General features: G+C 42.4%; 1 protein-coding gene across 1 annotated transcript; it reads right to left on the bottom strand.

Moving 5' to 3' along the window:
- Positions 1–6,645: 6,645 nt before the first annotated feature.
- Positions 6,646–21,080, bottom strand: LOC136504655 (ABC transporter G family member 41-like). The gene is made up of 21 exons (XM_066499613.1): positions 20,514–21,080; positions 19,963–20,302; positions 19,819–19,895; positions 19,569–19,622; positions 19,372–19,462; positions 17,739–18,040; positions 16,796–17,077; positions 16,079–16,392; positions 15,566–15,726; positions 15,358–15,461; positions 11,081–11,234; positions 10,784–10,918; positions 10,622–10,695; positions 10,101–10,433; positions 9,695–9,985; positions 9,072–9,155; positions 8,412–8,545; positions 7,919–8,152; positions 7,642–7,813; positions 7,240–7,494; positions 6,646–6,915 (listed from the first exon to the last, which is right to left on the bottom strand). Exons 1-21 carry the CDS (start codon positions 21,078–21,080, stop codon positions 6,646–6,648), a joined length of 4,428 nt encoding a protein of 1,475 aa, XP_066355710.1.
- Between the last annotated feature and the right edge of the window lie 2,377 nt (positions 21,081–23,457).

Genomic DNA, 23,457 nt, shown 5'->3' with positions numbered 1-23,457 from the left:
TTGCTTACTTTGGTCGTGTTGTCATCAATCACCAAAAAGGGGGAGATTGTAAGGAAAATGGACCCTAGTCCCATTTACTTTGGATGTTGGTGTTTGATGACCAACACAACCAAATTGGACTAATGAATTTGGAAGTGTTTTGTTTTTTAGTTCAATAGGGTGCAAGACGTGACTTGGACGAAGGCGACGTGATGATCTGATGATCAACACCACAAGCAAGACCTTAGGAGCACAAGAGAAGATCTAAGATATCAAGCAAAGTCTAAGCACGAAGATAGGAACCAAGCTGTACGCAAGATCACGAAGAAACGAGCTCACATAAGTGATCGGACGCTGGAGAAAAGTGACCGGACGCTCCGATCAGTGGCTCAGCATCAGGGAGTAGCGACCGGACACTGAACAAGTGAATCGACCGGATGCACCAATGGCACTGTTCATCAGTCCGACAACACACTCAGCAAGTGATCGGACGTAGGACAACAGCGTCCGGTCGAGTACAGAGAGGTTCTAGAGCAGCGAACTTGCGACCGAACGCGTCCAGTGGCAAGTGACCAGACGCTGGCAGCGTCCGATCAGTTGTTCGCGGCTCCAACGGTTGGGATGACTAGACGCGTTCGATCAAGACGACTCCAGCATCCGGTCAGTAGCAGAAAACAGGATTTAGTCCCCAACGGCTACTTTCTCAGTGGAGCCTATAAATACAACCCCCAACCGGCCATTTAAGTACGAGTGGAGCTAAGGAAACATACCAAGGGTGTTGATACACCATTTTAGTGATCTCCACTTGCATAGTGCTTAGTGTTTTATTAGGTGATTAGCGTAGGTGCTTTGCGAAGTGCTTAGGTTGATTAGACCACCGCTTATGCGCTTGCTCTAGGTTTAGGCTTAGCGTTTAGTGAGGTTTGCATACCTCTTACCACTCGGTGCTTGCACGCACCATTGTTGTATATTGGAGGGGCTTGTAGTCTTGCAAGATCACACCAACCACGTTTGTGGTGTGGCCACCACCGTGTACCGGACGGAACAAGGCCCGCGGCGTTTTGGCCGGAAGCTTGATAGTGAAGACGGCGGGGAGCATCCAGGAGAGGCTTGCTAGAAGGCACGTCGGAGACCCACTTGCGCATGGGGAAGACCCAAGGCTATCCATAGAGTTACCCGACCGGGAGCTTGGCCCTTGCGAGGATTCCTTACGAGGGGCTCCAATGAGGACTAGGGGGAAGCTTGCGCGCTTCTCGATACCTCAGTAAAAATACCGGAGTCATCGACGGGAGTTTGCATATCTCTACCTTACTCTTTAGCTTCCGTATTTACATTGATTGCATTACTCTTTTTGCGGTAGAGATAGCAACACATTAACAAAACCGTAGTTGCACATTTAGATAGTTTGTCTTTTTACATAGGTTTTGCTAAGGTTAGAAAAAGAGGCCATAGTTTAGAGTTTGTCTTTTTGCTGCGGTAGATGCATAGGCGAGCGCGGGCCGCCACCACTGCCCAACGCGCGGGGGTGCGAGGGCCACGCCTGCTGCCTAACACGTGCACATGAGTGCGGGCCGCCACCGCCACCCCGACGTGCGTGTGCACACGGGCTCTAGCCGACCACCGCGAGCCGCCACTTGTCGGGCATTGGATGCCACTTGACGGCTACTCCGTCTCAACCCGAGGCACGTGGGCAGGTAGAGGCAGGAGCCGGGGCCATGGTTGGAAGGTGATGGCGGACTCCGCGATGGGCGAGCCTTCCTCCACCTTGCGCTGGTCCTCTCGTCGCTGCCTCTCCTTATCTCTAGGTTTGATGTCTAGCGGATCCGATGACGACCCAGTCAGGCCCCCGCGCATGCATGCTGGCTAGGCCAGGCAGTGGCCTAGTGGCCAGGGCCTTGGCCAGAAGACAATGGGCCTGCCTCCACGATGGGCGAGCCTTCCATCTTCTTCGACGAGTAGTTCAACAACCTAGGTTGCGGATTCGCCGACGACTCGGTCAGGACAATAGTGCTACACTCAAACACTTAATGCCTATCATCAATTGCTAATCAAGTAAATATCATTGCATGACATCTCATGGCATCAAGCATTTACTTTACGTATTGCACTCATCAAGCATCATACATATATAGGTGACAAGAATCACGAGGAGCCCGTAGTTGAGGAGGAGCCTCAAGCGGTGGACCCCGAGGATCCCAATGACGATAACTAAGGTAGGCCCCTATGCATCTCTGTGCTTTGCTAAATGCATAATGAATGGTTATCTATTGCATCAATATATTACTATATGATTAGATCAACTAAGAGTTACGTATTTGATCTATCACACCTTGATGATGCCACAACACTCAACCGTTGCTTGGATTTCTTTATTAATTCATGCTTAGTATGCTTAGATCTTAGAGTCGAGCTAATGATGGGTTTCTCATTACTCGTACAATGATAGGCATGTTTGTCCACTAAGCAACATTAATGGAGAATGATCTAAAACTTGATCAATGATGAACATGTGATGTTGAATGGTTGGTGAGGGGTTGGGTCATGGCAAGAAGAGGGTGATTCTTGAATGACATAGCTCGCTAACCAAGAAGGACAATGTATCCATGGTAGTGAGTTACGAACATATAAAATTGTACAGACCACTTGTCGTTTATGGGAGTGACAAGCCAATTAACTAATTGCGACCGTTTTGTTCGCAAAACTGGCAAGAAGGTGGCACTGGTTAGATGGTGGTGGCATTAACCGGGAATCCGTCGAACCTTTTGTGAACACCTTGGCCGGATTAGGGAAAGGTTGAGACATCAAGGTATCCCTTTTGTACCGACGGGACTTATGGGCGATATCCCTTGTTTCTGGTGGGGTTAACTTGTACCCCTCTGCAGAGTGTTCATTTGAAGGCAATAAGTTCTAACTTCTAGATGCAGACTATAGTTGGTTTGGATTTCAGGATTCATGGAAGATCGAGTTCCAACTTGCTAATTGCTTAATTCTTTCACCTATGCTATGCTCGCAATGCTAAGTCTTAGGACTAACTTGTTATTTATGATTCCAAATGCTTTCATGCAAAACCAAGTATTCCTTGCTACTACCCACATGCATAATCCTTGTTTATTATTTTGGGAAAGTCCTATGGAGTACATTTGAGTACTCACCCTGTATAATCTTCATTTTTGCAGGTACCATAGCTCCTATACATTGTTTCTTCTACGCTCCCGAGTTCTCACTGGATCAGGAGTGGTGAAGGAGTTCATGTTTCATAGATGTGTGGATGTGGCACACCCATACATCAGTTATCATAAATAATGTTATGTTAAAAGACTTCTGCTAGAACTTCGATGGTAGAATGAGATGTGTGACTTGTGTTATGAACTAGTTTGTGATCCATGGTTTGTAAACCTAAGTACTTGAATTTGTAATGTAACCTATGCGTGGTTGTGATGTACTCTCTCCCTCTCTCTTTGGCTGATCTTGGATGAAGGTTGGTGTGTAGTACATCTTATGGGAGGTGTACCGGGATGAACGATTAAGGGATGTATCCAATTTAATAGCCCATGGTGGACTATCATCTTGGGTACTCACTTAAGGGGCATTGATCCTGATAGTTCACAAAGACCACAACACCCTCAAACACCTGACCACATAGTCTATTTATAAGCCCAGAAGCCAAACTAGCTGTTGCACAAAAGCTGCAGCTTCTGCACACGCACAAGACATGTCCGGTGGGCACCGGACTGCAACACCGGACATCGGTTGAACGTTTGTTATCTATATATGCTGCATTCTCATTGTGTTAGCTCCATCTAAAGTAATTAGAAATCATACATATTTAAAAGGAGTACATGTGTTGGAATTTTTCTCTTTTCTAAAATATGCTAATTCTTTGATGCAGGAAGAAGGGAGACAGGTCTAGGCAGGGATCAGGTAGAGGTTAGCTGCGAGCGAGCAAAGTGGTGCATGTGTGGGGTAGAGTCACATGCAGACAGTGTGCGCGGAATTGTATAAGCGAGCCCATGAGACGCGAACGATCACGCGGAAGTGAGAGGGTGCAGAATCGCGTGAGCAGACATGTGCGGTGGGCAACGAGAAGAGGAAGTCACATGCGATGTGGGGGGAGGCCATGATTGGGGTTGCGTGCTAGGCCGGTGGTGTGTAGGATCGTGTTGAGGCGGCCAATCAGGAGAGGGTTCCCAATCGGAAGGAGAGAAGATCGCTCATGGGGGCATCATGAGATGGGCATGGCCTCGCAACCATGGGGGACGCCACAGGATAGATGCTAGGGCAGAGGAAGGAGCCTGAAGGGAACCCGTGCCCTTGATACTGGGTAGAAAATTAGAGAACAGCTCACTAAGAAATTTTGATATTTACCCCTCAGTTCGCAAACCCCTCAACATTTGACATTGAATTCGCAGGCCTTTTGAAAAATAACCCTAGACATGCGAATTGTTTTTATATTTAGGATTTTTGAAGTTTTTTTTATCTCTTTTAGTAATTCTAGAGGCATCTTTTCACTGTTTGGGACACGGGAAAAGACGAAAATACCCATCTCTCATTTGAGATTGGGGCTCCTACCTAGCAGGAGTCATGGAGCTAGTGGAGCAACGTCGTCGCGGCCCCTTCACCCACTAGCATGTGGAGAGCTAAGGGGATGACCCGCTACGAGACGACGCAGGGGCCCAACCCTAGCGCCTGCTTGCCTGGTTGGACGGGCTGGCCGGGGCGGACGGGATGGTTCTGGAGGAGCTATAGGCGGCCAGCGGTAGGACGTGGCTAGCGGATTTGCTCGGGCCGGCGACAGGTGACGGAGGCGCGGTCGCGGGTGACTCCTGACTTGTGCAAGTCATGATAGGGAGGGATGGAGTCCAGCAACGATTTCTCAAATGAGAGATGGGTATTTTCATCTTTTCCCCTATCATAAACAGTTAAAAGAGGCCCTTGGAATTACTAAAAGAGAGAAAACCTCGAAAATCCTAAATATCAAAACAACTCGCGTATCCAGGGTTATATATTAAAAGGCGTGCGAATTTGATTTTAAATGTTGAGGGGCTTGCGAACTGAGGGTTAAATATCAAAATTTCTCCTCAATATGGGGGTGACTTTCATATATTGTCAGAGTACAACTTGGACTACAAGTCACATGATATACATGTGTTAGACTATACATATCTCTAATACTATACACCAATGTTTACTGTTATACACCGTGTAAAATGCTACATAGTGTATGATGTTTCTGTTTAGTCGGTCGTTTATCCCGTTTAAACAACTGTTTTGCCTGTTTAAGTGCTTGTTTTGTCCGATGGCTAAACAACAAGTGACCGACTATTTATCTTTCAATGTTTAGTATAACATTTACTTCGTCCAGGAATGTAATAGTATTATGTGAACCAGGAAGATTATCATCAAAAAGATGCCTAGAACTACTTTATAGCATGCAATGAGCGTAATGAGCAATAAGAAACAACTTGAGGGTTTCAGATGTGTTTATTAGGTAGATCGGGTTGCATGTTTGGTTTTAGTAATCTATTGTGCCTTGGGGAGATTAGATGAATCCTTCTATTCCTTGACTAAGCTTGTGCTCACAGGAAGAGTAGAATTTGTTCTAACATCCTAGCATTTTATAACTCCCATGACGAAGTTGCTGCTTTCATTTTCTTGTTATGGATTATGATCCACTAGTACTCATTTGATAGCTCCCATTACCTTGGGCAATATTTTTCAGTGAATCATCCATCATGTTAGTTTTCCTTATAAATAGAGGGTCAAGGTTTTGATCATCTCAAATAGCTAATTTGTTGTTATCTATTGTAGAGCTTCGCCAAGAGGTTTAGTTTGAAGACTAAATTCCATTAAGAGAACCTACCTCGGTTTTATTGCTTGAAGCAATCCTAGAACGAGTCTGACACCTAGGCCAAGACAAATATAGTTCACCAACAAGCCAAAGCTAAAGAGGTTGGTCTTAAGGTGGAATACCTCAAAGCTGAGCTCTCCAAGGTCAAATTTGACATGACTAGCACCACCCTTAGAGGTGAACCTTCTGTCTGAGTGTTCTTCTCTCATTTAGTTACTGGTCATTTAGTTATTGAAGAAATAGGAGGAATGGAATGAAAATGTAAATACCTAAGTCCCCTTTTACCTAGAAAAGTGGTTGGAAACAATTGCTACAGTCTATAAGTAAGATGTGTCTAAAATTGGACCTCTTTGGACGAACAGGAACTGGACTAAATAAGTAATATAGTTTTCTAAAATGATGCACATATAGTGCACTTCCATTAGTTGTTTAGTATTGTAAATTAACATTTTATCCTACTAAATGATGCTTAAAAACTGCATTGAACACATTCGTCCATTATACCAAATCGTAAATTATAGCTCACAAGCATGACATGGAAACTAATAAAGTCCATTTGGCTTTCTATGAAAAATAATAGTCCTGTCCAGCACAACTGAAGAAAGAAACATATGTATATTTTGAGAAATTAAATAAGAGCAATAAAATTTGTATTTTAGGTGTGCCACATAATACATTCCATTCTAGATGCTTTGCATGTTACTCAACTACTTGTTCCAAACACAAACTAATAATTAGCAGTGTAGCACATATCTAATGTGCACAAGACTGACCTTTATGATACAATATGCAAATTTTGCTTTTGATTATTTACTGACTTATCTCCTTTGGAAGTTTAATTTTGAAATGCTGTAACCGAATAGAGTGGCAAAGAAGACGGGGAAGGCCACCAGAACTACAGCTATCAGGGGTAGCAATTCACGTCGAAAACCAAAATAGTCTCTAAGAAATGCTGCGACAGATTTGGTCTCCCCAAATACCTCGATCTTCTTGTGATCCTCATACCCAAACTGGGTGGTGAAGAATAAATTGAGTGTCCATGACATGGGAGACATGTAGTACAACCATAGCCACCATTTTGGTATTTGCTGCAATAAATGCACCGGAAAGCTAGTATAAATTACCTAGCATCAATGCAACCTTAATAGTATCTATATACATAATAAAATACTTTCCTCAGTCTATTATTCATCTAAGATTAGTTTTGTTTGTTCACTAATGGATATATGTAGCTTTACTATATTCTTGACTAAAGCTGACGTACATGAAACCAAGAAGTGGAAAATTTGCCACTCCTTTATTTCACTAGCATGTTTGCCTAGGAAACAGTCTCAATGATACATTGAAAAAATCACAAACATTGACAAATGGAATAGAGCAAACTATGCCATTAAGTGGGTGGAAGGACTTACTGGACCAGGCACAATGTAGCCAGACATGAGGTTTTGTATGGTGTAGAATAGAGATGTTAATATGGACGCCACTTGGATGTTTGGGGTGAGTGACACCATCATCATTCCAAGATATAGGAAGTAGAGCAGTGTACAAAACATGGTATATAATAACCAGAAGAACTTTGCCGCTTCCCATGCATACCCTATCATTGGGTAAGCTATCAACATGAACAACACTATTTGCACAAGCACATAAGGAATCTCCATAACGACCTACTTGGGAAAAACATAAAATAAAGTTAAAGTCGTCAAATATTAATTAATACTTACTCCATATCAAAACATTATTGCTACGAGCTCCAAAACTAATTAATTTATAAGCATCCTTATGTAAGCATTTTGCACCAAGTATATATTTACCTGTGCAAAGGAATAAGCCCAAGGAGAGTACATTCCTGCAAACCTTTCTCTATACACGACCGATCGCTCAATGGAGACGAATGGCATCACTGATTGACAGTTGTTGATGCCAGCAAATATAGTGGTGCCATACATGCACCCCAATATATTGAATAGACCTTGCTCGTCATTTCTATCCCCAAAAAGTATTATTAACAAAACAATACATAAATTAATTAAGAAAAATCTAACTAAGAGATATGTGGTGTCATATTGGACAAAGTGATGGTTTACATACATGCGGTTTATGTCGCCTTGCTGCCAGTATAATGCCCCGAAGGCAATGCAGGCGAAAGTTATGAACACAATCCGCACTAAGTTGTAGGAAGGGGTTCTCCAATATGATAAACATTGCTTCCAAATGCAAGCTTTGAATTGCTCCCAAAACTTTTGTGGATACCGTGTTGGGAAATGGAGGTTGCTTGTACCCAAAGGTGGTATGCTCAAGCGGCTTACGATTTCATCTTTATCCCTTCAATCCCAATAGCTCATTATTAGCATAGATCTTATGCAAAATTTAATTCGTAACAAATAAGAAGAACTCATGCAAAAAATAGTTCCTTCCTAATCAAATTGCTTTTGTGATCTGTGAAATTTATTTTCATAAGTATTGTGGATGCACAATGCCTATAAACTTGTTACATACTGTATTTTGTAATGGTGGTATTGAAATGTTTGTTAGTGTCATACACATGGTTTATAACTAATTTTGATGATTTTTCAAAGCTTACTTGTACATTGATGAGTCCCTGTAAATTTGTGCAAAATCAACTCCTAGTTGAGCTTCCAAAGATGTTGAGGTAACTTCTAGCATCCATGTTGATGGGTTGTAGTTATCCTTTATCTTGGGTACCCCAGGTATTGCCTAGAAAGAAATACAGGGGATACTTTCACAAGTATGTTAACCTATGGAACATACTCTACTCAAGGATAAAATATAGGTCATTGTTGTCTTTAAATAAAATTGAATGCACTTTCACAATGAGTAAATTATACTGGTGATTCTTGAACTTGGCGCATACAATGCCACTAGATCAACCATGAAAAGTGAGAGAGTAGTTGTTGACTAGAAGGTTTTGGACCGTGGGTCAACCACTTAAAAAGCTTAGGGGGTTTGAAACCACAAATTTCAAAGTTTTGGGATGTAGCTAGTTTGTGTACTTTACTCTTTCAAGAAAAATAGCAAGTCTATTCCATGTGTTATGTACAATGGAAATCATGGGGACTCTAGAAGTCAAAAACACATCATATTATAATTCTTGAAAATAGTCAAAACAAATGGAAACCATTGTTAAGTCTATTTTGCCTTGGATGTAAGACGACTTACATTGATTTAAGTCACAATATAAACTATATGTGTATACACAAAAATTGAAATTTCTTTTAATTACCTGTAAATATTGGATGAGCATACATGAATGGTGTCCAAGCGACCCAGCATAAATTAATTGTCCACCCTTCTTCATCAGCATCAACTACGTATGAATTTTACATGCTAATTAGCAATATATGATATTATTTAAAAGAAACCATACAAATAAATTAGATGAAAGAACAATTTTTCTTTCAAAATAATAGGGTTAATTTTACTCTCAACACCTCAAACAATTAGACCATAAGAAGGTTGAAGAAGGTTTTGTTTTGAATGTAGTTTTTTGTCCTTTAGTTAGATGATTAATATCTAGATAGGTTTTAGTTTCTAGGCCTGGTGCAAGCGGTAGAGTCTTACCGCCTGTGACCGGAAGGTCCCAGGTTCGAGCCACGGTCTCCTCGCATTGCACAGGCGAGGGTAAGGCTTGCCACTGACACCCTTCCCCAGACCCCGCATAGAGCGGGAGCTCTCTGCACTGGGTACACTTAATTGTTGGGCATTACATCTGAGTTTGCATGAATTTTCAGCTAGGCCCTCCAGTGCTTCATACTACTCAGGTACGGTACAACTTGTACTTTATCTTGTTCTTGGAAAACAGAACTTTAGAAGGTATTCTTCCTACATGCAAAATGGTATTATTACCTCATCAAATGCCTCAAATATGTCTATGCTTGGTTGGTGAATAGTGCACACAACTGTTCGACCTGTGTTTGCAACATTCTTAACTGCACGCATGACAATAGCAGCTGCCCTTGCATCCAAGCCTGATGTTGGCTCATCCATGAAAATGATTGAAGGGTTGGATACAAGCTCAACTGCAATTGTGAGACGCTTCCGTTGCTCTGTAGATAGTCCATTTATCCCTGGTATTCCAACCAAAGCATCTCTTATGCTGTCCAACTCAATTGTTTCAAGAACTTGATTGACAAATTCCTGCAAGTGCAAAGAATAGCAATTACCTTGTAGTTATTTGTAGTTTTCCATGTACCTAAGGTACAACTATGTAAAAGACCCATTTATCTATGCCATATCATCAATTATAACTCACATCTCGTGTTTTGGAGTCAATTTCTGTTGGAAGACGCAACCAGGCTGAATATGCAACAGACTCTCCCACTGTGATTTGTGGGGAGTGAATATCAGTTTGTTCACAGTAACCTGATATCCTAGCAAAAGTTTGCTGAACTTTAGGATAGCCTCCTACTCTTATATCTCCTTCAATAACACCACCAGTTTTCCTCCCAGCAAGAACATCAAGCAAGGTTGTTTTCCCTGCCCCAGTGACCCCCATGAGTGCTGAAAGGACTCCTGGCTGGAAGGCTCCTGTGATGTTGTGGAGTAGTTGAAGTTTTCTCTCCATGTAGCCTTGCTCCCTCATTTCCTACAACAATATAAACATTTTTTATGGGTCAATAAATGTTCCTAATTACTTTTTGCTAGTAATTTTATTTTTTTCCTTTGTTTACTTCTCTAGGAAGCACATGTGCCTGCCATGCCCATGTGATTGTCCATCAAGCATGGCTTTCTTCCACTAGCAACTATCTTGACTTTTTAGAGTATGATACTTACCGCGGGTGTATCGACGTAGTAGTTCACATCCTGAAATGATATTGTAAGGGGCACAAAAGGTAATACCACCCTTCCTGCAATGTATTCAATTATCGAAAGTGAGTACCATTTCACTAACACTTTGAACTATATTTGGTTCCACACTATAGAATTAAGGCTAACCAGTCCTGCTAGGTGTAGAAGAATTTTCTTGTGGCTTATCTATTCCATCTTTAGTGTCCATACACGTACGCTGGTCTCTTCTATTAAATTTGGTAATCTTATCACCAGAAATAATAGCCCTAGAAGTTCCTGGAGCTGAGAATGAGGTAAATGGGAGGTCAGAACATTTATGCATGTATGTTTGAACTATTCAGCATATGCCTTCATCAACTTTAAAATTCAAATTAAAATACATTTGGGAATTATAAGTAGTCCAAATTATGAATTCAAAGAAAATTTAAATAATAGTGCACTTACGCTTTTTAATAGTCAAGCCAACAGCAAAACCTATATTAAATAACAAAATAAACCCAATCAATGCTCCAATTGAAATCCAATAGAAGTAGCTAGAGAAGTTCAACCCTCTGTCCGTTAATATCCTCCTTCCAAGTGTCACACCAGATACTGTGAACTATCAACACAGGAAAAAATAGTTCAGTACTATCTTAGTGATAAAAAAATGCATATTACATATCTTTTGTTATATATTTTGCATTCTGAGTACAACAGGAATCCATTAAAAGGGGAAATAAGTTTGATTTACAACTTTACAAATATGACCTAAAAAAATAGGCCTTTAGCTCTCCGACATACACAACTTGTGCTGTCGTGGACCTATAATCTAGCGCACATCTGTAGACTGAATTGAGATAGGCAATGATCTCTATAATTGGTTCTGATTCTATAAGCTAACCCTAGGATATCCTTGCCTATATAAACAAATTATGTGTGTATACCTCACTTACATGGTTTTAGGCTAGTTTGTCCTCAGTCACACACCTTCGCCTAAACCCTAGCCAATGCTGCCATATCCATGGCTGCAAACCCTCCTTCCACCATGTCTCCAATCTCCCCTAGTGCCACTGCAGTTCCCTCAATAATAATAATGTGACTGCAGAGGCAACATTCGAGCAAGAATGCATGACTGCAGAGGAAACTCACCAATATGGCCTGAATGTGATGCATAGGAGGAGCGCTTGAAAGCTATCTACAACGCTACTATTGCTCACGCTAAAGCTGCCAGACATGAGGCATCTGCATTGCCCAGGAACAAAATTGTTGATGCTTGCATGCGAGCCACCCTTGAGCATGTGGCTTGTGAGCGCGCTGGCACCATTGGTCTACCCTATGATGACAAAGAAGCCAAGTCATTATGTTCCCATGAGGACACCATGCTACTTCACAAAGCAACAACAATTGTCAATTGTCATGCTCAGGCTATTGTTACCCTAAATGTGTGTTTAGGACCCTTTTTCCTCATATCTTTGATCTAGCAACTAGAGACTACACCATGTGGTGTGGCCACTTCATCGTGCTCAGGAAATTCTCCCTATAGAGCCACATTCTCAGTGACCATCCGTACTTGATCTTCCTAGATTAAGTGTGCATGGATGCATGGATTGCATTATCTAGTAGTGGATCTATGCCACTATCTCTAGGGACCTCCTCAAGAAAGCGATGGGCGTAACCACACAACTACACATGTTTTCTAGTAGGCCCTTAACATTAATTCATTGGTAATCATGTCTCTCTCTCTCTCCATCAATCCATAAACCATGGATCGAGTCCATTTAGATTGGTCCTGGTCCTTAGTCATCCCTTGCTCATATTCATTAACCCCATGCGACTAGTCCATCTCACTAGATCAATGGCAAGCGTTGTTGGTCAGTGTTCTTGAACATTGCACACAACCCCTCTAGGGTTCCACAACCCATAGCCAGTGTCTTCATGAGGCAAGATTCCCTTGCATCCAACTTCAAAACAAGTGTTATTTTGATTACATGCAACCATTGGTCTACCCTATGATGACAAAGAGTGTTACCATTGGCCTTCCACAACACCATGGCACTAAAGTTGTCCTAGCAAAACAAGTATTACGTTGATTAAAAAGCCACCTCCCATATGGCCTTTGATGTTTGTATCCTTCCATGCTATTCTTTTCTATGGCGGACTCATTTTCCTTCATCTAATGTTGCTAACAATGGGTCTTTGCTTCCTGTCACTTCTACTACCAACCGACTTGTGTTTTGTTCTTTCCTATAAATAATGTCATTCCCTAAGCCTTATTAAGAATCTTATAAATGTTTGCCAATTTACCACTAAGAGAATTTCTACTGCATTTGAGCCCACTTGTCATCAAAAAAATTGAGCCCACTGGTTGCTCAATGAAAGATCCCAATTGCAAAACTAGTCGTTAGGTGCAATAGCTAAAAAAACATTATACCCCATGTGTCTTCATTGTGCACCCTCCCCACTAAGACATCCAACTCGCTATGGCACCATCTTCTTAATCATACAAGCCATGAGGAGCTATATATATACTTGGGTGGCTTCTATTGGCTGTTTGAAGGTTGTTGGAGACAAGAGAAGCTATAGATACACTCCAACCCCATATGGGAGCTTTGTGTTAATATACAAAGCTTATAATCTTGCTTAGGGCTTGTTTAGCGAGTCCTTAGGCTTTATCTTGAGAGCTGGAGTAAGTTGGGCTTTTGTGCCCTTCTAATCTTGGTGTGCTGGGACACTTGAAGTCTTTGTAACTCTATAGTGATGTTGACCCTTTGAGTTTGGTACATAAGCCCCCTTGAGCTATGCTGTATTTCTTGATGGCATGCAACCTTATCTCTTAGTCATCCAAATGTCAAGGTAACATGTTGTCGGTGTTTTGAGAACCGACCAGTAAATTTATCGCCATGCTGCTCAAGGGATTTGATGGCTAGCACTCAGGACACAAAGGATTTATACTGGTTCAGGACGAAGCCCTACGACTAGTGCCGAAGACCTATGAGTACGTGTTCCACAATGCCAAAGTGCTCCAAAAGGCTTACAACATGGGGTATGCAAGCTACAGTCCTACTAGTAGGAAATGTTTGAGGTAGGGGAAGTTGATCATCTAGAGTCCGATCAACTGGAAGTCTCTCTTTTGGAAGAAGGCCTGGCTCCCCTTATATAGTCATGGGGGCTAGGTTACATGCAGAGTAGTGTTCTCCTAGCCCGAGTGGCTAGGAGCCCGAGGGATGGAGAAGCTAGCGTGCTTATTAAGCAGTCCATCTGGTCTTGTGTCACCACATCGGGGTATGGTCATCTTGAGATGGCTCGTTACGCTAAGGCATGTCGTATGGTGGTCGTACTATTTTGTCCATGGTGGCACAACAGGAGTGGTGGTTGCTCACCAACTCCCCTGCCCAGTATGGCTTGCTTGCTAACGTTGTGGCTTCCATCCTAGCGCTCTGTTTCTTCTGAGAGAAGTCGTGATGTCACTGTATGGGGGCAGTGGTCGTCCCATCGCGGGCTACCTGCTCCCGGGGTCGACATCCCATTGCCCTAACCTCCTGGGTTCGGATTGGGGGCATAGGATCCAAACAGAGTGGGAGAGCTGACTCTCCGTCGTGGTCCCCATGTCATAGTGGGTGTGATCGTACGCCCGTCCAACAGCCTAGACAGGATTTGGGCAGTGTTGGGCCACGCGGGGTGATGTAGCGGTGCCCGAGTGTGGTCTTGTCTGTCAGCAGGGTGCTGACCGAGGTGACTCTCTGCCCCATGTGTGGATGGTCAAAGGGGTGTCGTCCTTCTTGTACCTGGCAGAGTGCACGTGTGCATCCCGTCTAGAGAGGCACAATGAATGCGCTCACCCACCTCTCATCCTTTCCTTAGTGGCAAAGGCAAGAGGTGGTTGTGGGAACCGCGCGGTGCGAGGTTGAGAGGTGGGAGAGGTTGAGGCGGACCTCGTACATCTTGGGGGCAAGAGGCCAAGGCGGGCTGTGATTTGGCTGGGTTGTGGCCTGCTTGGGTTATCTTGAGCGACTCTTAAGGTTGTGCTTTGGTGTATCCCATTTACACAACCCCAACACATGTCTTGCTCTAGTGTCGAGGTAGAATATCATGCTTTGTTAACACTGCAATCACCAAATCTACTTGGCTACATCAACTACTCCTTGATCTCTGCTCTCCTCTTTATTGAGCTAAGTTGGTATACTACGACAACATCAACATTGTCTACATGTCCTCCAATCCCATTCAATGTTTGCAAAACAAGCACATGGACTTTGATCTTCATTTGTTCATGAGTGAGTTGCTCTTTGTCTTGTTCATGAATTCCACGCATTCCTACTTTATTGCAGCACCCTGATATTTTTACTAAAGGGATGCCTTCTCCACAGCACCATGATATCTTCACTAAAGCCATGCACTTAGAGTCAAGCATACATGACTTGTGCTATCGTGGACCTAGAGTCCCGTGCACACCTTTGGGAAGTGTAGACTTATTTGAGATAGGCAAGGATCTTTGCGGTTGGTTCTAATTCTATATCCAACCCATGATATCCTTACATATATAAACATGCACCATGTACTATGATAATCAACCTACTAATCTCGCATGTATACCTCGCTTACAAGTTCTGCGAAAAGGGCAGTAAACTTGAGAACGCAAATATATTGTATAAGAAAATATGTCATGCTTCCGAGGATCAAGGGGCATGCTTTTGTCATGGAGTGCACAACTGTCGGTACAAATTATTTATGTCAAAGTTTACCTTTATCCATCTTGGTGCTAAGAACTCATTTTCAGTTAAACCTATCTCAGCGTACGATAATGGTGAAAGCCAAAATCCCCATTTCAGCCAATTAGGCATGGATGCTGTAGCAATTCGACACAAAAATGTGTTAGTAGTTTGTGTTCAATAGTTGTAGGCCAATATCTTGCTTGAAGTACAAATTCATGAAAACATGGGAATGTCTTACGACGAGGAATGAGGAAACCCCCAAATAGAAGGATGAGTAGAAGTGCCATTGTACCACCCACTACACTAGCCACCATTGTTTGACAGTAAGAGGCGACACATCTAAACATCGACAATGCTCCAGTGTGGATTAGGAAGAGGATAAGAAGGTGACGTAAGAATCTACACACAAAACGGCATGTGTCAGAACTTATAGATCTATAAATGAATCTCTTAATTTTTAGCAAATTTAGTAACTGAATCTTAGAAAACTAGAAGTAGATAAGGCCTAAGGGGAACATATATAATTGACCTCAAAAGGGGGTCACTGAAAAATTAGTTAAAGAATCTAACCATGCTTCTTTTGGCTAGACTAGGGGAAATGCTCATATATACACACACATTAGATGCATGATTTACCTCTTTATTAGAGAAGCTTATGCAGATAAAATGTTGACACACAAGCATTATTACCAAAGTTGATAACAGAAAAATCATGTGATTAAATTAGTCATAACAAAATTGTAATTCCTACCTGGATGCCTCGGGAGTATAGCCAATGAGGAAGTAAGATAGTGATGTCCAAGCTATTGACTCAACTAAAGAGATTGGAACCTTTAGGATAAAAGCCGGTACTGCATAAGCCCATGCAGGATAGAAGTAGTAGTCTCTTTGTTTGTAGAAGACTGGAAGTCTACTAACTGCCATGGAAAGCTCAGGGAATCCATTCACCATCAGTAGGAGCAGTGCATAGAATAGTGAACCCATGTAATAGTTAGCAAGAACTCTATCAACACCCTTATGTGGGCGCAAAAATACCGTCCCAGTAATAGCAGCAAGTAGTGCAAGCTGCAATAATAGTGAACTATTAATTGCTAGTGGTCGCACTAAGAAAAATGTAAAATCATATCTTAGTTCATGTCAACTGTAAGACATACTTTACACCATAATACTGTAGTTAAGTAGTTCATATAAGCACATAATAAAATTCTTAACTATCAAATTGTGTAGGAAGTGCATATAGTTTGTTTGCGTGTGTGTACATCCCATACATTTCTCCCTATAGCCAAAGCTACAAATAATATGTGTAATTTTCATATGATCATCAATATTTAGTTCCATGTGAATCATGTGGAACTACAAAATTAGGTGATTAGTCTTTATATTTGTTTAATAATACTAAATTTGTATGTTCAACAATTTGTATTTATCGACAATGTTTTCTACAAAATATCATTTCTATGTGGCTTACCTGAACAATTTTTGTTATGTAGATGAAGGCATTTCGTTTCATGAGGAGAAGCTCCCTTGCGAAACATGCTTTGAGGAGTTCCCACTTGGATAACGAGTAGATACTACAGGACAAGGCATTTTTATGCCCTTTTGATTTGTCATAAGGCTTTGAAATCTCCCCAACAAGGTTCTGGCCAATTTGAGACACTTTGAACTTGTCACAGAACTGGTCAATGGTAACAAAATTGTATGATTCTCCACCGCGGCTCCAATATTGTTGTTGATCCTTTTCCGATAAGACCTATATATAAGTATGGAAGAATAAGAATTCCTAGCTTCCAACGAAGTTAATCAATTACCTTAATATATAGTTTAATCTTTACTTGATTATTGCTTCATATGTACATTTGTTAATCATTTTTCCAGACAGTTCACAAACTATAGATATTACTCCTTTGTACGTTACACAAACAGTGAAACTTGAGACATATGCCCACATAAATAGTAGTTATTAAGAACACTATGTCAACCTAACTGTCTAGTTTAGCTATTCTGCATATTGCAAAAAATGAAAGTAGATAAAGTTTGGCATGCAAGGTTGGCCTGCATTACTGCATAAACAGGATAATTCTGTTGGAGTTTGCAAAAGCTATAGATATTCGGATTGTTTCCTCAATGAAGACTATCAGTATATGGCCAATCTTGTAAACCAAATGATAGAGGACAGGATTCTGGTGGTGAAGGTCAATGGTCAAGACACAACTCTCCCTTGTAGGATGTAGAGAGACAAAGATACATATTCCATATACTCTCGTTTGTTCTAGTGGGAGACTTATTTTTTGTTAAATGCATTATACCATGCCCCCAACAAATGTTATGAACAAGCAATGCTATAGGAAATGTAATAGAAACTGCTAATTATGATGCTACTTGTTTTTACATAACCAATTCTGTATATTTACCTCTTGGAGAAAGTCAGCAAAGCCTTTCCTATCAGGGCACTTGAATCCACATGATTCAAAGAAACTCATGATGCAACTCTTAGATCCATGGTATACAATTTTTCCTTCAGCCATCAAGATAATATCATCAAAAAGCTCATACGTCTCTGGTGCTGGTTGAAGAAGTGAGACTAGTATGGTAGACTCTGAGATATGAGCCAACTGTTGGAGGCAAGAAATAATTTGAAATGTTGTGGAGCTATCCAACCCAGTTGATATTTCATCCATGAAGAGTGCTTTCGAGGGTCCTACTATCATTTCTCCTGTAAGACAACAAGCAGCCTCGATTGAGTCAACTAAATTTAGTTACTGACGTTGGAGCATCTCCAACAGATTACTTATCCTCCATCCCCTAAAACTGAATATAGGTTCTCTCTCATTATTAGTAATGTAGTTTTTTCTTTCCCACATCCAACAAACTACCAAAACCCAGTACCCTATATCTGCCCAGACATTTGAGACCCACGTGTCATTTATGTGTCTACTTCCAAAATCATCGTTTCCTCTCCCTTCCTAGCTCCCGAGGCCCGACGCCGGCTGCTTCGTCTCGTGCCTGTGTTTGCGGAGCAAGCTGCTCCTGCTCCTCGAGGTTGTCGTCCCGCGCTTCGAGCTCCCCCATATAACTGGATCCGCTAGCTTCGAAGTCCCCTATGGCTAGATATTCAAGGAAGCGGGTTGGTTGCCGGTGTTGCGCTCCCTCACACACGGATCCACCACCTGCCCCGTGCTTGGGTGTAGGCAACATTGGCTATTGCCAGTGTATGGTTCGTGTCCGCGGCGCTCGCTTGATGGGCAAGGGCGAACGACCCATGTGTAGTTGTCCTCAAAACAATAGCACCGGCTTGACGGAAAAGTCCATGTGGCAAGAACAACGACGATCGATGGCTCTGGTTTTGGTAGTTACTTAAGTTTTTTTATATTGGGGAGAGGATAAGTAATCTAGTAGTTTTTTAGTATTGGGATGAGATAAGTAATCTATTGGAAATGCTCTCAGGATTATATAATAATATAGATAATGTTCAAATGTGATTTTGGCAAACCGACATGTTAACTTGGTACACATGTAATAAGTCCACCAAAACAGTGTCTACTCTATTAGTTAAGTACTGCCGTACTAGCAGCAACCCTAAGTCCTTTTTGGAATCCGCCCTAGTCCCAAAATGAATAAGAGGGAACTTGGCACAAACGTGATAAGCACATACATCAAACCTAGAACCGCTATATTGGATACTGGCCTGGAGGGTCTCAAAAGCTCGATGTCCATGTCCACAAGGCTGGTGCTTCTCAGCATCATATGTTCTTATTCACCAACAAAGGGAATCAAAGTCCCCCCCCCCCCCACCACCCACACCCCCCACCCCCCGGGCACGCGTGTGTTAAATCCTACGTTTTTCATGTGAAATTGAACTAATTCTTAAAAAATTTATATACAATGCATATGGGGATCCCAACAAGAAGAAATGAAATGGACTATATATCATTCCATCCGCATTATAGATTTTTTTATTAGTCAATGAATTGTAGCATTTTAATTGAATCCCTACATAATTGTAGTTGGGACGCCCTCAAATAATTTGAGATGTCGTGGAATCACCTGTGGTAAGTCTCTTCTTCTCACCGCCTGAAATACCTCTTCTCATTGCATCTCCCACCATTATGTCAGCACATATGTCAAGTCCCATAATCTGTCAGTTGAGGAAGAGCTTATATTATATTCCTATAGAAAGATTCTTAATAATACGTATATTCCTCGGGCGACAATTATTACTGTATATGTCTATATAGTAGTACCTTCATAATGTAGTCCGTTTGCATGCTCCTTTCTAAACCTTCCACAGATATCGCCTATGAAAAAAAAGATGTAATAATATAATAATGCCCCACAGAATTAAAGTAGCTAGAATCTGAGCACATTGCATGCATGATTTGCTTGTTAATTAGATATTGAAAAGGAGAGGAATGTACTGATAAGTAAACTATATAAAAAAAATGATGTGGACACACTTGGAAAAACATGCATGATAAACTACTAGTGGTTTACCTTCATGTAAGTGTCGACATCAGGGTCAGGGGTAATGCCGGCCTCCTTCTCCCTTCGAATCACCTCCTTCATGATCTCTGACAAAGATTTATACAGTGGTAGTGAGAGTGACTGTTTCTCCGTTAATTTGATTTGGACAGTTACCTGCTCTGTTGCCAACGCCTTGGAATCTTGCAGAGAAGTCTATAGTCTCTCTGACAGTCATCTCAGGGACATGAAGGTCGTACTGGTCGATGTAAGCCGCCGTCTTCTCCGGAACGAAGCCATTCAGCTCCACGCCATTGTACTCTATCTCTCCTGTCACCTTGAGACCGGTGGCGTTGAGCTTCCCTGCGAGCGCCTTGAGGAGTGTGGTCTTGCCGCAGCCAGGGGGTCCCAGGAGGAGCGTCAGCCTGGACGGCTTGACGAGGCCGCTGACGCCGTGGAGGATGCGCACCCTGGCCTCTTGCTGGCGGTCGTTGAGGCCCAGTATGGTGCTCACCACCTGATCGATGGAACAATGGATGCATGTAACGGATGCAGGAGAGCGAGCGAACAACGCAGGCTAGTGCAGAACTGAACTACAGTCCCGATTGGGAACCCCACCCTAACCGGGACTGCGAATCCAGGACTAAAACCCCATCCTTTAGTCCTGATTGGGAGGGGGGCCTTCACACACAAAGAGAGCTAGGCGCTGATCGATCGTAAGAACGTACAGAGAGGCTGGAGACGACGGCGTTCCAGAGGGTGGGGAGCGGCTTCCCGTGCACCACCTGGCACTCGGCCTCGACTTGGACGTCGCGCCAGCGCACCTCCACCGTGGGCGGGCGGACGCCGACGCGGTCCATCCTCTGGCGCTGCTTGCGGAGCAGCCGGAGGTTGTCCCGGTGGATGTTGGCGATGAGGGTGTCCACCACCATGCGCCGCTCCGCCGCGCCCAGCCTGCGCACGTCCACGACCTGCTGCTGGTCCGCATGGAGCTGCAGCGAGGTGTGGAGCCTGTCCATGGTGGGCAGCCTCTCGACGGCCGCCCACCTCAGCTCGACCTCGTCGTCCTTCTCCTGCTCGTTGCGGGAGGAGGAGAGGGAGCGGGACAGGCTCTCCCTGAAGCTGGCCGCCGAAGCCCGCCACGATGACGGCGGTGGTAACGGTACCTGCTCTTGGTTTCCATCCTCTTCCGGTGGCGACGACAGCACATGGTCTTGCTCATCGTCACGATCATCCAGCTGCTGCTGGCGCTCCTCGCCATCTCCGGCATCTTGATGATCCATCACAATGCGCATGCGCGCGCTGCCCTCCCTCCTACTACTCGTTGTCGTCGTCCTGCACTTGCTGTTGTCTTGTCTCCCACTTATAGTATGTAGGAAGAGCAGCCATGTTGACTTCATACAGCTACAGCCGCAAGCATGTTGACTTGGGCACACAGATACAGCTGCATGCAGGCATGTTGACTTGGGCATACAGATACATCTGCATGCAGGCATGTTGACTTGGGCATACAGATACAGCTGCATGCAGACATGTTGACTTGGGCATACAGATACAGCCGCAGGCATGGGTTGACTCCTTAATTTCTTTCCTTTTGTCTGTACATGGCAATGGCATCGATGTACACAGACAGCTTACCGAATTCATTCATCCACATCCACATACACTGTATTGTTTAGAGCTTCCCCCCCCCCCCCCCCCCCCCCCCCCCCCCCCGGATCATATAGAAACAGGATTATAATCTTCATCACTGCTACAGTGGATATAGCAACACTAACCTATATTACTATAGGTTGAAAAAAGTGTTACTAGCTCTTTTGGTAACATTTTTTTTTGTTTCAATTGGCTATGTTACCATAGACTGGTTTATTATAACACATCTACTTGTCTATATGAACATTTGTTACATTGATTTTTGTTGTAACACTTTTTTTTGCTCTAGTAACACTTCACAATGTTCACATTATGGTTGAACGCATAGTTTGTAACACATTTATTTATTCATCGGAACATTTGCCTAGTGTTGTCTGTTGTAACACTTTTTTTAGTTCTATTAACACTTCTACATTATGGTAGAGCACAGTATGGAACAAAGGAACACATGGTTTGTAACACTATTTTATATCTATTGTAACATATTCAGGTTATGAAACAAATATTTATTTCTCCTATACATGTGGCACACATATTATTATATAATCACACAAACATGACACATTGCAAAATCACATAAACCACAAATTTCCATAATCATAGCAAGATCCACATATTGTAGGATGATTTTAAACATAGTGCTTGTTCAGATCAAATCATAGTGTATGTACATAACGATATAGCTCTAGAGAGCAAACACACATTGTCCATACTAGAAAGAAAATTTCAAGAACAAGATGGGATTCATAAAGTCCATTGCTTCTTCTTGTTCACATTGATGTAGGAATTCAACCATTAATCATTTTAACCTGCAAAGAAAATGTAAGTTGTAATATTACAAATTAGGCCACATATGTATATTGATGTAAATTTAAGAAAGCTAGTTTGAACATACAAACCTCGAAGGCCAAGCAATTGGGAGTCCTTTAGCTTGAGCATCACCAATATTGTTACACCCAGGCACGGGCCTCACTAATGGCTCATCTTTTGCTATAGCATGATTGATACACACTTTGTAGAATTGACTTTCTGTCTTAACTCCACCAACAATGGCTTTTGAATCAGTGCTGAAGAGAGTTGCATAGGCTACATTGGCCTTATTAGGATATTTTGAAGTCATTAATAGCACCATGGACCCAGCCTACATTAATTTGACATATTCTCTTAGTGACCAACAACTCTTAGTTGTACATCATGATCATGCAGTTAGAACAAGTGTATTATGTTCATCTACCTTCATTAGAGAAAGTCAATTCTGCGCCTAGTTCCGATAAATAAATAAATGTGTTACAAATTATGCGTTCAACCATAATGTGAAGTGTTACTAGAGCAAAAAAAAAAAGTGTTATAACAAAAATCATTGTAACACTAGACAAATGTTCCTGTAGACAAGTAGATATGTTATAATAAACCAGTCTCTAGTAACATAGCCAATTGGACCAAAAAAATGTTACTAAGAGCTAGTAACATTTTTTCCAACCTATAGTAACACAAGTTGGCATTACTATATCCTGCGTTGTAGTAGTGTTTGCAACGATAAAGATTACATCCCAATTATGAAGAGACATCGGTCCTTTTCAGAGCAAAAACCTTCGGACAGTAAATCACTTGCCCAAGTAATAGGGTGGAGCCGGGGAAGCTTGACACCCATTTGAACCCTGACTTCTCTCCAAAACAGTTTAGCAATGGTGCATTCAGTAAGGACATGTTTGATTGATTCTTTGTCTGGTCCACACACCTCATAGAAACCAGTCGGTTCAATATGACGCCGGTTAAGAATATCTTTGGCAGGTAGGAATTCATGTAGCACTCTCCACCAAAATACCTTAACTTTGGGCGGGACATTAAGTTTCCACAGCTTATTCCAGGATGCATCATTCGAAACCCCAGGTACCAGTCCAGCATGATCCGTACTGGGCCCATGTAGTTTCCTATATGCCGACTTCACTGTGTAATCACCAAATTTCTCTGGCTCCGACGCCCACCAGTCCTCTTCTTGTGACCGTAGAGGAATACGAA

The sequence above is a fragment of the Miscanthus floridulus genome, chromosome 14, assembly GCF_019320115.1.
Source record: "Miscanthus floridulus cultivar M001 chromosome 14, ASM1932011v1, whole genome shotgun sequence".
Taxonomy (NCBI): Eukaryota; Viridiplantae; Streptophyta; class Magnoliopsida; order Poales; family Poaceae; genus Miscanthus; species Miscanthus floridulus.
The sequence above is the reverse complement of the archived record's forward strand: the minus strand, read 5'-3'. Positions and strand labels throughout refer to the sequence as shown.

Bases quoted from the DNA above. Each gene is read 5' to 3' on its own strand.
- LOC136504655 (XM_066499613.1), bottom strand. From the start codon at position 21,080: ATGCGCATTGTGATGGATCATCAAGATGCCGGAGATGGCGAGGAGCGC. The intron at 19,896-19,962 runs GTAACTGTCCAA...AATCTTTGTCAG, and splicing joins AGGCGTTGGCAACAGAGCAG to AGATCATGAAGGAGGTGATT. The intron at 10,434-10,621 runs GTAAGTATCATA...ATATTGTTGTAG, and splicing joins ACTACGTCGATACACCCGCG to GAAATGAGGGAGCAAGGCTA.